Source organism: Gouania willdenowi, chromosome 24 (assembly GCF_900634775.1).
Source record: "Gouania willdenowi chromosome 24, fGouWil2.1, whole genome shotgun sequence".
NCBI classification, from domain to species: Eukaryota; Metazoa; Chordata; class Actinopteri; order Blenniiformes; family Gobiesocidae; genus Gouania; species Gouania willdenowi.
In genome coordinates, this window is record NC_041066.1 from 4,686,468 (window position 1) to 4,699,433 (window position 12,966).

The window sequence follows — 12,966 nt, forward strand, 5'->3', positions numbered from 1 at the left end:
AAATGACACCTAAGGTCACTTGTATGTAAAACATGTATAAACAAAACTTTAGTAGTAACAGGTTGGACTAAAGATTCAACACAAAATCAAGTTTTCGAATGATCTTCGATGTGTTTATTGGTGAATGTGGAGACAGTTTCTATCCAAGTCATGGTTATGATGATTGAGGTTTGTATGTTTTGAGTGTGTTTGGTTAACTGGAGTCCTAAAGTTGTATTTCTGGGTGTACGCTGCCATGTTTCCAGATTAAGATATGTATGGTATAATAGATGCTGAATGTAGTGCAGACTAATGATTAAAATTAAGCAGAGTACACCTCAGAACTCTGTATTTTCCAACCTCCTACTTGAAAAAGTGACTTGGAATACAGTCAGCCATGTTAACATGCTTAAACTGGAAGTTTGGAATTTTAAACTTAGAAATTTTGGGTTCAGGTTTGCCTGGAATGCAGCGTTAGAGCTGTAATTGGGCCTCATAAGTTAGGCTCCACATGGCCCAGCATGGCCCGAGCCTGAGAAAATACGGCCCAATCCGTCTGAACCCAAATGAAGCTGATTTTTTAGGTCTGAACCTGTTACAGCCTGACACTATTCAAGCTCAAAAACGAGTCAAGAACATCATTAATTAATTTTCCCTAGGCCAGTCTTCAAATGGCCTCCTCTGCATCCATTAGTGCATTTTTCTTGTGCCAATCAGTTCACACAGCGGCCGAGCCTAACCCGAGCGCGTATAAAAAAGAGAGATTAAGACTGAACCAGAACCAAGGGGCAAAGATCTTCAGCTCTACACAGCAGTACATGTTTTTCAGTCAGCTTGCTTATTGACTGGCTACATTCCATTCCCCAAACCCTTAAGGAGTTTTGGTCATAATTATCGAACAGGTTTGATATTTACGATTGTCGGCCCCGAACCTGTTTCAGAGTCAATTATCAGGACAAATTCACTCTCAACAAACCTCAGACCACAGGATAATCTTATAGGTAATCTTATAAAATGTACTGGTCCTGAAGGGGAAAATCAAAACAAAAACAGCTTGATTATCTTTACGTGTAAACCCTGTTTTAGATCAGTCGACTCTTGCAGGATTACAAAATACCAGTAAATAACACAATAAAAGTACAATACACAAATTACCGCTCTCCCTGGGACCCACTCACCCACTTTACGAAGCTCAAAGGACGAATCAAACTGGTGTCCAGCCGCCAGCAGTAAAACTGCGTAGTTGATGCCAGAGTGTAGCGTCGGCTCAGATTCAAAGCCTTTCTTAAACCTAAGAAAACATGAACAAGATAAACTAGTAAGAGGCTTCCCAGGGCTTCTGAGACACTTTTACACCAGCAGGCCTAATGACTGTGAGCAACACCCCAACACGGTCAATATTATTTATTAATGAGCAATATGCTCTGCTCAAAGTGTGAATGTTCTCCAACGCCTTTGCCAGGACAACATAAAGCGGGAATAAAAACTGCCGGATGGCAGTCAGGTTATCTCAGTTGGGAAATATAGCAGATCTTAAAACAATTAGAAGCCATGTGTGCTAATGTTACATCAGCTTCCACTGGTTGATGTTTGGCTCTCACGACAACAAGCTCATAAAGCCACAGAATCAGCACATGTACCATCAGACATTTCACCGTCCCAAGAGCTGTGCAGAGGTTTGCTTCCATTGCAGCAGAGTGTTTGCACGTCTCGTCTCTGAGGTGCTAAAAAGCCTCTGTGTCACTGACACTCTGACATCCATCAGTGTTTTTACATCATTAACTCATTCAGTGCCAGCCATTTTCAGAATTTCTACCCCCCTCAGTGCCATCCGTTTTTGAGTATTATGACTGATTTTTAAAGACCCACAGAATATTTTGTACTAAAACTATCTGAAATCTGACACCAGATTCTGAAAGATTAAAAAAAAAAAAAAATCTGTATTTTTTGCTTTATTGAAAACTTTAACGTCTGAACATTGGTTTTCTTCCAAAAAAATAACAACAACACTGAGAAAAGGCTTTTGATGGCAAAATTATTATTATTTTGCTATTTGGCTCACAGTTGAATGTTTTGCTTCCTGTATTTTGTATCTGCTCTAAAGGTGCGCTGCACAAGTAAACAAACCTAATCAGTTATTTGCAGATTGGGAACATGAAACCTGGTGCTTTAATCACAGTGTGAACATTCCTCAGTTTGTCCATACATGACCAAGTTGTGCAGCCTAAGATGACATCAGTCAAACTGCTGCTTTAAAGAGACTTCATTTATGGACTGAAACCTTACAATTAACTTTACCCACAAAAGTTTACCTTCACGAGCACAGCTCTGATAAGAAGCTCCATATAGTGAGTGACCACAGCCCTTAAAGTAAACAAACATCTCACCAGTGCGTGCCGCTGTCTCGGCTCTCCGTGTCAATGAAGTGAGACTCCAGGAACATGTCCTTATAGATACGCCCCACCAGGCAGTAAATGTCGGACGCCACCTGCTCGTCTCCTTCCACCAGCGGTAGCATAATGTCCAAGGCCTTCTGTCGGTCACCAGGAAGGTTCCTCCTACATTCACAAGGAAAGAATTGTCCACATTTACTTGATAAAAATAGATGATAAAGATAAAAAAGGAAGCACTTGTTTGCATGAACCTGAGTGAGCTCCCATTCTTTACCCATGAGGTTTAATGTGGTGCAGCTTTGCAGCTATAACAACGTCCTTTCTTCAAGGAAAGTGGGAATATTTTATCATTCTTCCTTGGTTAGATGAGAACTGGTCTCTGAACAGCTCTGTTTAGTTTAGGTAATTACAGACTATGTGGATTGTCTTTGTGCACTGGTGTGCAGTCATGTTGGAAGAGAAAGGGGTCATCCAGAAACTTTTCCCACAGAGCTGGAAGCATGAAACTGTCCATCTCTGCAGTATTATTAAATTTCCGATTTCACCCCAACCTAATTTTAGGTAACATTATACACATTTCCAAGGAAATAACATGTTAATTATACTTTTTAATGTCACACAGGATGTATTCCACAAATTAACATCATCTGTTCAAAAATAAGAACACCTATTCAAATTAATTCTTAATATTTTTGCCTTAACTCAACTTTATCTGTCTCAGCCTTAGTAGTCATCCAGACTAAAACAGTTAAACAGTTGAAAGAACGCCACAACAAACATGGAGTCTGTGAAACTGTAACAATGCAGAATCAAAAAAAAACTTTCAATATTGTGCAGCAAATATTACACATAACATTTGTTTGTAACGTTTGTATATGAAGTGCAGATCGATTACGATAGCTATGGAGCTAGTGTTCCAATAGCGGTTAACAAGCTTGCTATTTTAACATGTAGGAAACATTGTACCACAATCTATATTAGCAAATAAAATGACTGAAACGTATCATTAACACTGTCTACTAACTGAAAAAACTTACAGACATTGCTTTTGCAAGCAGAATGAAGATTAAAAAGCCACCTTTGTTTATCAGAAAGATATATACTTCTGGTAAACCTGGCTCATTGTTTTCTCAACTTCTACAAATCAAAGATAGGCATAGCTATGACACCAGACAGGCCCTAAGCAATCACTTAACTCTGCCTTTGCCTAGAACCAATGCACTAGGAAAGATGGCAATGGATAGAGCGGTCACCTACTGGAATCACCTCCCCTCACATCTAATTGCAATTGTTAAGACACTAAGCTTTACAAATTAACTGAAAAAAATGCTGTAATTAGAAAGGAAATTATATTCGTCACTTTGTAAACAGATGAATTTGTGTGATATAACGTTAGTGCGACATGCTGTTAGGATTTTCAATGATGTTCTGTTTTAGTTGATGTTTAATAGGTGAGTTCTACTTTTGACAGAAAATGACCCCTCAGGAAACCCAAACAATATTCTTTCCCACAAGTCATCAGCAATATAGCACCATAAATAAAGTAAATTCAGTCACACAAAGCTAGAGGCAGAGCAGCACGAATCACTTTTTAATATCCGTGGAAAAGCCAATACCAATTCTTTTTATTTATTTATTGCCACTATTGCACTTCATCGCAAATGTCGTCACTTCTGCAGCTACTTCAAGGCTGTTGTTTTTTTCTTGCACAATGATTGACTGATAAGATGAAATGTGGATGTGTGTGTAATGTTCTGTCCCTTGCTACAACCCAACCCACTACTGCGAACTAAATTTACCCCTCTGGGATAAATTAATTATTCTGAATCTGAATACCGATGTCAACAGATATGACATAGTATGGGAAATATCGGCCAGTATTATTTGGGGAATCGAAAATATCGCCCGTCTCTAAATATGAGCTGAGCCCAATTCCTGAAAAGAATGCACATTTTCTCTTTGTTCTTTTACTCTTGCGCAAATCAGTTAGACAAGTACCGTTTCCCCGGTAACGGTCAAACGGACAGAGAAGCCTCTGGGAATCACTCCAGATGACACGTCTCCTCATTTCTAGAGTTCAGTGCTTTACTGTTGCACTTGGTGATGGGTTTCTTAGATGCAAATTTTTCCATGGAAAGCCTTTCACTTTGTTCTGATAACCTGAACTTCACATGCTGACCCTGCTGTCATTTTACTTGGCTGACCACTGCAGCCGAGTCGCTGTTAATGCCAATCACTTCCATTTTATTCTTCTTCTATTATTGAGTATGAAGGAGCTATTTAATATATATTTGTAGGAACCCTGGTCGATGCTCAAAAGGCGGTAAAAACACTGTTGCACATTTGGAATTTTATCACACTTTTATGACTCAAAAACAATGGAAAAATGGACCAAGGAACATTTCTTCAAACCCAGCCATTCTTCATCCTGCAGACCCCCTACCGACGACCTGCAGGTCTCTGTGCTAACACTCACTTCTCCCCCAAAGATCAAATACATTCCACAGTGGAAGAAAAGTTACACCCCAGACATCTTCTCCAACATTAAGTTGGAAATGGAAGAAACAAAAATAAACCATGTAACTGAAAACACCATCCAATGCTTTAAAGGCAGAACTGTGATTTAAACCAATTTCAGACATGGGACCTCGATTTTAACCATTTTTCTACAGGAAAGAGACTCATCGTGTGCCTCCATCTGACATGTTTAATCACTAATGTAATCATCTTTCAAGGGAAATGTTTATAACTCTTCATATTCCATGATCATTGATTAAAGTGTTTTTGTCCTCTTTTGTTATGCTTAAAGCTAGAAATAATTCAAATCAGTCATTTAAGGGATAATAAATTGAAAGTCATTTTTCAAGGGTTCATACAATCTGCACACACCCATCCTCCATTTTAGACCTAACGTGGTAACACCCTATCTAGTTTTATGACTCTTTGTTTAAAAAGCACATGTGGGACAGCCCCACCATCTTGTCTTCTTTACAGGAAAGTTGAGACTTGCGCTTCTTCCTGCCAACCATTTAGGTCTCACTCACTTCTGTACTGCAGATGTGTTTTAACCAATCAGATAACCTCCTGACATGGTTATTAAAGACCTCGCTCCCTCTTATCAGCCCAGTTCCAGCGCTCTTACCTCTCTTACTCAGTTCCAATACTCTCACTCTTGCTCTTACCTCTGTCAAGTCCTCCTGACTTAAACAGAAGTTTTTCAGTTTAGTGATGCAGAGTTTTTGAGAAATTGATTGAACTTCTCTCCAGTCAGGAACTAACTTTAAGTTTTATCTCCATTTTTTAAGATAACCAAGCAGTTTTTCATTTTTGGAGCCAGTCAACTTTTATAGCCTCCCATGAGTAACCTTTAACGAACTCTAGCATCTTTGATTTGAGAACTTGTCATGTAGGAGAACCAGAAACCCAGCCAGGCCGACAGACGGGCCCGTACAGTGAATACTCGGAAAAACGCAGGAAAAGCTTTTTCCCACACACAGCTGGTTAGGCAGAAGGAGCTGTCATCATCATGCCTCTTCGAAGGAGGGTAAAACTGCACGCGCACACAATTCTGGCAGAAATGTAATTCATAATTTAACAAATTCTCTCAATCGAAAATTCTAGATTCATAGTTCATAATTTTCATTTTGGTAAAGTTTGATTAATTTCATTACTTAAACTTTCCATTTTCCTTCTTCCTCCTCATCCTCCTCAGAGCGTTAGAAAATCCCTATAAATCACAAATTCACACGAACATCTAAAACACTCAGAATGTGTATATACCATACATCCGTGTTTAAAATTTACATTTTGTGTGATACCAATGAGTCAAAATAACTGTGAATAATTGTGAAACTGCCTAATTGATCATCATGTTAATAAGCCTGTAAAATAAACATGTACATATTGTAAATGCTGTGTTTTTATTGACATTTAAACTTTTATTAAACCTCTATTCTGACGTCAAGAACCCACTACAAAAACAGGGAACTGTAACAATTAATTAAAATAAAGTGATCTAGGACACTTAAAACTCAATTCTAGATGGCACCTCTGGCAACGAACATATTCAAAATTATTAATTAATATTTTTTGAATATTAATTTCTCTTTGTTCCCCTACATATTCATAAATTGCACAGCTGAAGTTGTTGCGTCATATCACATTACAATGCTTAGAAAGCTAATTCGGATTGGATTTAGTAAAGGAGTGAGAAATGATGGGTTTAAATTGGCGTAATAATACATTATCTTTTTTTGATGGCAAAGGAAAAGCTCTGGTTTTGAAACTAGAAGGTCTAAATAATCTAAGTAAAACCAGTCCTGTGTTGGCAGCAATCATGCCAGCTTCCAGCATAAAAAAACAAAACCCAAACGACTACAATGGAAAAGCTGTGTATGAGGTATAACTCACACAGTTTCGACACTGTATTTTCAAGCAAGAAAAATGTGTCTTTCCAATTAGAGGTAGATCAAAAAGGAGAATAGTATAACCAAGACTACTGGGACTGAGAAGCATCAGCGTGCCTGTTACAAACCCACTGAAACGAGCCAGTTCAGCTACTTCATCTTTCAGTCTGCTCATTACTGTGCAAGCTCTTTCACAACATCCTCCACCGTGACAGAAATCAGACGTGCTATCCTGTAAAGTCAAGAGCAGCATGGCACCAAGTGTCAGGAGAAACTGTATCTCCTCTCACAGTTACTGAGGGGGGAGTTAAACACACCACACTTCCACACAGATCTTTCAGAGACTGCACCTCTCCAGAGGGATGATGGGTATTTAGGCAAAAGTTTCTCACTCCTGTCGAGCAGCCAGAGCTCCAGAGTTTCTGCAAATAAACCACTAACCAATGTCTGAGTGCATAGGGCTTACATGCTTCTTTAAAAACCAAATAAATGGTTTGGTTCGATAGTAACTTGATTTTTAAAGCTGCTGGTGATGACATTTTTGTCCCATCATATTTAGAGTTTAAACATTTGTTGGCATCTTCGTGCTTTGCATTGTGGGACGTGGAGTTCCGTAGATGGATGCACGGAGATGTTTTTACTTTATTTTTAACATGATTTTTTGTGTTTCCCCCCCAAAACTCTGCCAACGTGACTTCCCAACACATTTCTGGTGTTTTCACAAACTGAAAGTTGTGACAAAACAATGGCAGCTGTGTATTTTGGGGAGTACACAGAAAGATCTGAATGTGGCGAGTAAGGTGATATCACGTGGAATACTGGGAACAAACAAGAACAAAAAAAGAGTCAACCAAATCACTGTCTTCTTTGTCTGGGGGAAAAAAACCTAAGAAATCACAGTAAGAATGAAGTAAAAAAACAAGATTTTAATTGGCTGCAATTTTCCTCTTTGACACTGAGTTTGGGTTTTTTTTCTCCTGCATGCAAACTCATACCAGAGCTCCTTAATCTCCCTAATCGACTTGTGAGCATAGCTCGATAGTGGCAAAATCGGGATCTGGAGCCAAAGAATGTTGATGGTGACATTCTTAATGTAAACCTAATACTGAAGTATGTTCAAGCAACACATTGTTTTTAGTACCAGCATGATTTGTTAATAAATATAATTTTTAAATAAACATTTGTGTCTCAGAAACCCTCAAACTAACATAACATGGCAGTAGGGATGTAACGATTAATCGTAAGGTAGTTAAAAATCGATTCATAGGTATCAAGATTGACATCGATACTTTGGAAATTGAATCGCAGTACTTTTTTTAAACAGCAGAGGGCGCTATATATTTATCCCTTCTCTTGTCCAGCAGTGTACCGGCGGGCAGAATCTGCTACTACTTTCTTTCTGGCCGCATTCTACTCTTACATGTTAATGTTACATGTTAATAAATGATTCCTTGCCCCTTTAGCATCGAAAGAATATCTGTAATATTTCGTGAATATCTGTAAAAGTCACGTTTTTCTATTAGCTCTGTCTACTAGCATAACATCTCTTCTTCACTGCTAGATTAGCTGCATGCCAACCGACCACTGGGTTACCAGCGCCCTCTGCTGGTCCAAACAAATATCTGCCGTAAATCAGTGCAATGACGGTTTTTTTTTTTTTTTTTTTTTTTTTTAAAGTCCAATTGTTAAGGCACAAAATACCTTTTCAGTTGCACTTTTAAAAAGAAAAAGAACTATTATGCAGTTTTGTATTGTTTACTATAGAACCAGAATTTAAATTAATAAGCTTCTTCTTCATTTGTATTATTCCTTTATTTATTTCAAGATTTATTTTTAGTTAAATTGCATTGTTTTGAATAGTTTATCAAGGGATTCTTTTGACAATAAAAAATAAAAGGAAAATAATACAGTATTTTCTAGGAAAGGAATATCTTTCAATCATTATTTGTCTACAGTCCCATTTTGTAAACTAAATCGTGAGAGAATCGTATCGTGAACCCAGTATCGTGAATCGAATCGTATCGGGAGTTGAGTGAATCGTTACATCCCTACATGGCAGCATAAACACCAAACCAATAGCACTACAGTTACATAAACAATGTACCTCCAGTAGTCTCCACTAGTTTCTCTGCAATCAAAGAGAATCTTTACCCTTAAAACTGAGCTCTGGTCATTTGTTCTTTGGGTTTCTGAAGGTTTCAATAATCTGGCCTGTCAGAGCTGTCAATGTGATCTGCAGAATGACTTTATACAAAGAAAAAATTACAGACTTTAGTTCACACTGTTCTCTTATTTTACTAAAATAAATGAGTTCAATCTTTATCACTACAATCAAATTATTAAAATACAACCTCTGCTTTTACATTTATAATGTTCAAAGTCGGCTGAACAGTCATTTTACTGAAACCTTCAACCAAGCAAACAATGCTTTCCTCCTGAGGCTGCCACTTCCCACTTATGGGTACAACCTCCTGCATACTAAATCACTGAACACAAATAAAGACATAGAAACCACTCTTTGTTGCTCAACACAGACACCACCACCTTGGCTTTTAGATTTTAAAAATAAAAGCCCTGAATATAAGCAAAAAATGACTTACAGAGGGGACCACAAAAATGGATCGTAATGTCCAATCAAAGAGCCACAAAAATCTGAAAACTCACAAGAAAGTCCAAAGGTTTTCCTCTGTTGGCAATTAATGTACTTTTATGTGATTTTGTGTAGTTTTAGAGTCCTTTTGTGGATTTTTGTTGTTACTTTGAGTGTTTTTGTTGATAATTTATTTGTTTTAGTTGTCCTTTAGTGTATTTATGTTGTCTTTTTTTGAATTAGAATTTTCTAAAGTCATTTTGTTTTCCTTCTGTGTATTTTTGTTGTCCTTTTGTTGTTTTGTGTGTTTTTGGAGTAAAATTGTTTTCTGTTTGTTTGGTGTCCCTTTGTGTATTTCTTTTGGGGGGGGCGCACAGAATTAAATCTAGTATTTTAAAGTTTCATCAAGCATTAAAATATCTTTGAGAAAAAAAATGATTGTTAACCTTAAGTTGTTTTTCAGATTATTTCAACTACAGTCTTCTTCTTCAACAATACATTGAGTATCTTTATTTATATGAAAACAGGAAGCCACTTTCTTCATCTGTTTACACACAGGAAGTTTTGCCCATTAGTCGATCAATAGAAATGTGAAAATTTATATTTTTTTAATTTAATATTTTATCTTAAAAATTACTAAATTGAAAATCCAGTATTTTATAGGAATATTTTTAAATCTATCAAAGCATTTAAAAAATATGCAGAGATTGTGTTTGTGTGACTCACCGATTCAGTGCAAAGGCATAGTGGAACTTCACATGTGGGTGAGCCACGGGGTCAAAGGTCGGCAGCTTCTCCAGAGTTTCCACCAGCATCACGATGGACTCATAATCCTGCAGGACAGATAGAAAGCACTTCAATCATGGAGTGTCCTCCTCTTGTTGTTGATGATGATGCCCACATCCTCTCCATGCTAACAGCAGCTTGAATTATGCAGCACAGACTCATGGTGGTTGCTGCACAGAATGATTCATGAGCCTGTGGTGAGTTAGCCTCACAATGTCACTTTTTAACGGCACATTTAAAGAGGAGCACAAACACTCAGCAGGAGCTCTGAGAGTTCACAGGCTGAGGCTTAGACTTCTACACTAACGTCCAATCAGGACGTACGTCTGGATACACTAACATCCAACCAGGACGTACGTCTGGATACACTAACATCCAACCAGGACGTACGTCTGGATACACTAACATCCAACCAGGACGTACGTCTGGATACACTAACATCCAACCAGGACGTACGTCTGGATACACTAACATCCAACCAGGACGTACGTCTGGATACACTAACATCCAACCAGGACGTACGTCTGGATACACTAACATCCAATCAGGACGTACGTCTGCCAAAACGCTGTCAGTTTGGAGTTTATGTAGAAACCTTCACCTCCAGGAGCAGTTTGTATCCATCCAGCCATCACCCATCCATCATCTCATCCCTCCTCTTTATTAAGTCCTCCATCCATACATCCATCAATCAACTTATCCATACATCGTCTTTATCAACTCATCCATCCATCCATACAAAGTCATCCGTCCATATATTTTTTAGCCACCCATACATCTTCTATCAACTCGTGCATCCATCCATGCGTTTTTAGCCACCCATCCATCCTCTTTATTAACACATCCATCCCTTCCCTCTTTGTATCCCACTATCCATTCACTCTCCTTATCAACACATTCATCCATCCATCCATGTTTTTATGTATTGTCGATTTACTCGGTTTGTCATGTACAAAATTGACTAAAAGTCGACTAATTCCCATCAGATTTAGTCGACTAAAAATTTTCATGGAATTTGAGATGTAGTTGGGTAACAGACTAAACCTAAAATGAATCAATCATGTTATTGTAGAGCTAACTTTACCCTATAGATACTTTTGATTGGCTTGTCTAAAATCATATTATCAAAAAATATTTCATCAATTTATTTGTATGAAAACATTTTGTAGAGAAGTGGTCCCCAATCTCCTGGTCGCCGATCTATACCGGTCCTTGCACCATGTCCTGCCCAGCCCCACTTCATGTGAAACTTGGCTATTATTAAAAGTGGTCTGTGCCATTTTTGAGGATGAGAAGCAGTGCCTTAAATTAGCTAAAAGATAACGTGCACAGCAGCGTGTTGAGCCAACCTGGATGTCTCTGTAGGTCAGCAGCAGGTTGATGACGACGTCCACAGAAAGGCACTCCACGTTGTCCAGACGCTGCTGGATTCGGCTCAGCTCTGCTGCGAGCTCCATTCCTGTGTAGAGATCCCGAGCTTTGCGGATCTCACTCAGGATGGTCTCACGAAAATACTGACTGCAGGACAAAGACACAGCAAACACATGTAACACATCTGTGATTTAAGGAAAATTATCTATACCTATATTCAAAATAAGGACCAGAAGAAAAAAGGCAAAAACAAATACTTTTATTTTAAATGTAATCTATAACACTTAAAAAGAGGTCCAAAAAAACAATGGGAAAAAATAAAACAAAAAAAAAAGTCAATTAAATAAAATTAACTTTTTAATATAAAAAAAAGACATTAACCAAATGCTTAATCAAACAAAATGTGCAATGCATTTTGTAAATAATTCAGTGTCGACCTAAGATAAAACTAAAATCTCTGAAATGAAAAGAACAGCAGGGTATGAAATTAAGAAAATACTACGGGGGTGATTTTGTCCTTTATTTCCTCATTTATAATAAAAAAATATTGTGCTTCACAAGTTGGGACGGATGAGTTAGTTTAATGCTAACATTTATTTCACACAACGTGTGACATGTTAGCTTTTAGCCTTTCACACGTGTTAAATCTCACCTTAAGCAAATCAATTAATAATGATTGCATCTGTATCGCGATATATACCATATCGTTTTATTGCCGAGGCATACTTTTTCATATTCTTTTCTCAGAAAAAAATGGAATAAATAAAGCGGTGAACTTTATTGGAGATGTGCAATGAACACCTCCTGCTATTGTTGGATATTCAGGCTTACTGGGAGTTGGCCTGGGACACTTTGAGCACTTGGATGAAGCGATCCAGCAGCGGCATGCAGATGGGCCCGAGGAGCATCTCGAAGCTGGGCTGCATCAGCTCGGTCAGGCCCTTCATCAGGCTGCTCTCACAGCAGTACACCTTGTTGTGCGGTGTCACCATGTACGGGATGAAGGTGTAGTTCGCTGAGCTTGTCTGCAGACGCAGGACACACAGCAGTCATTGAATATCCCACTGTGCTACACTGTGAAACAGACGATCGTTTGGACCATAAAAAGATCAACTTTTAAATATTAACAGATCCCTGAACAACACCCTGACATCATTTATCTTACATTAGCAGCTTATTAGCACTTTATTCATTTCAATGATTTAAATCCACAGCCTTACTGTTTCACAGTTTTTCTTTTTGAATCAAGTTTCTAAGAGCAGTACTAAGGATGTTTTTAACTATAACAACATATTAACATAAATAAACGTGACTGAACAGGGACGACACCATCCTGCAAAATAAGACAGTTATGGCATTTCACTTGTTTAATAAAAGAAAATTCTGTGACCTTAAATCCTGATAATAAACCAGGCACGTCACATTGAGATTAAAATCTCTG

The 12,966-nt window shown here is 38.0% G+C and overlaps 1 protein-coding gene across 1 annotated transcript in view; it reads right to left on the reverse strand.

The window, feature by feature from the left end:
* The window catches only part of map3k5 (mitogen-activated protein kinase kinase kinase 5), an 87,211-nt gene that overhangs the window by 39,704 nt on the left and 34,541 nt on the right, over positions 1-12,966 (reverse strand). The window contains exons 4-8 of the mRNA XM_028439334.1: positions 12,357-12,550; positions 11,504-11,672; positions 10,095-10,201; positions 2,367-2,537; positions 1,158-1,270 (exon numbers count right to left, since the gene is read on the reverse strand). Of these exons, the coding sequence (XP_028295135.1) occupies positions 1,158-1,270; positions 2,367-2,537; positions 10,095-10,201; positions 11,504-11,672; positions 12,357-12,550 (754 nt within the window). The remainder of the gene's footprint in view (positions 1-1,157; positions 1,271-2,366; positions 2,538-10,094; positions 10,202-11,503; positions 11,673-12,356; positions 12,551-12,966) is intronic.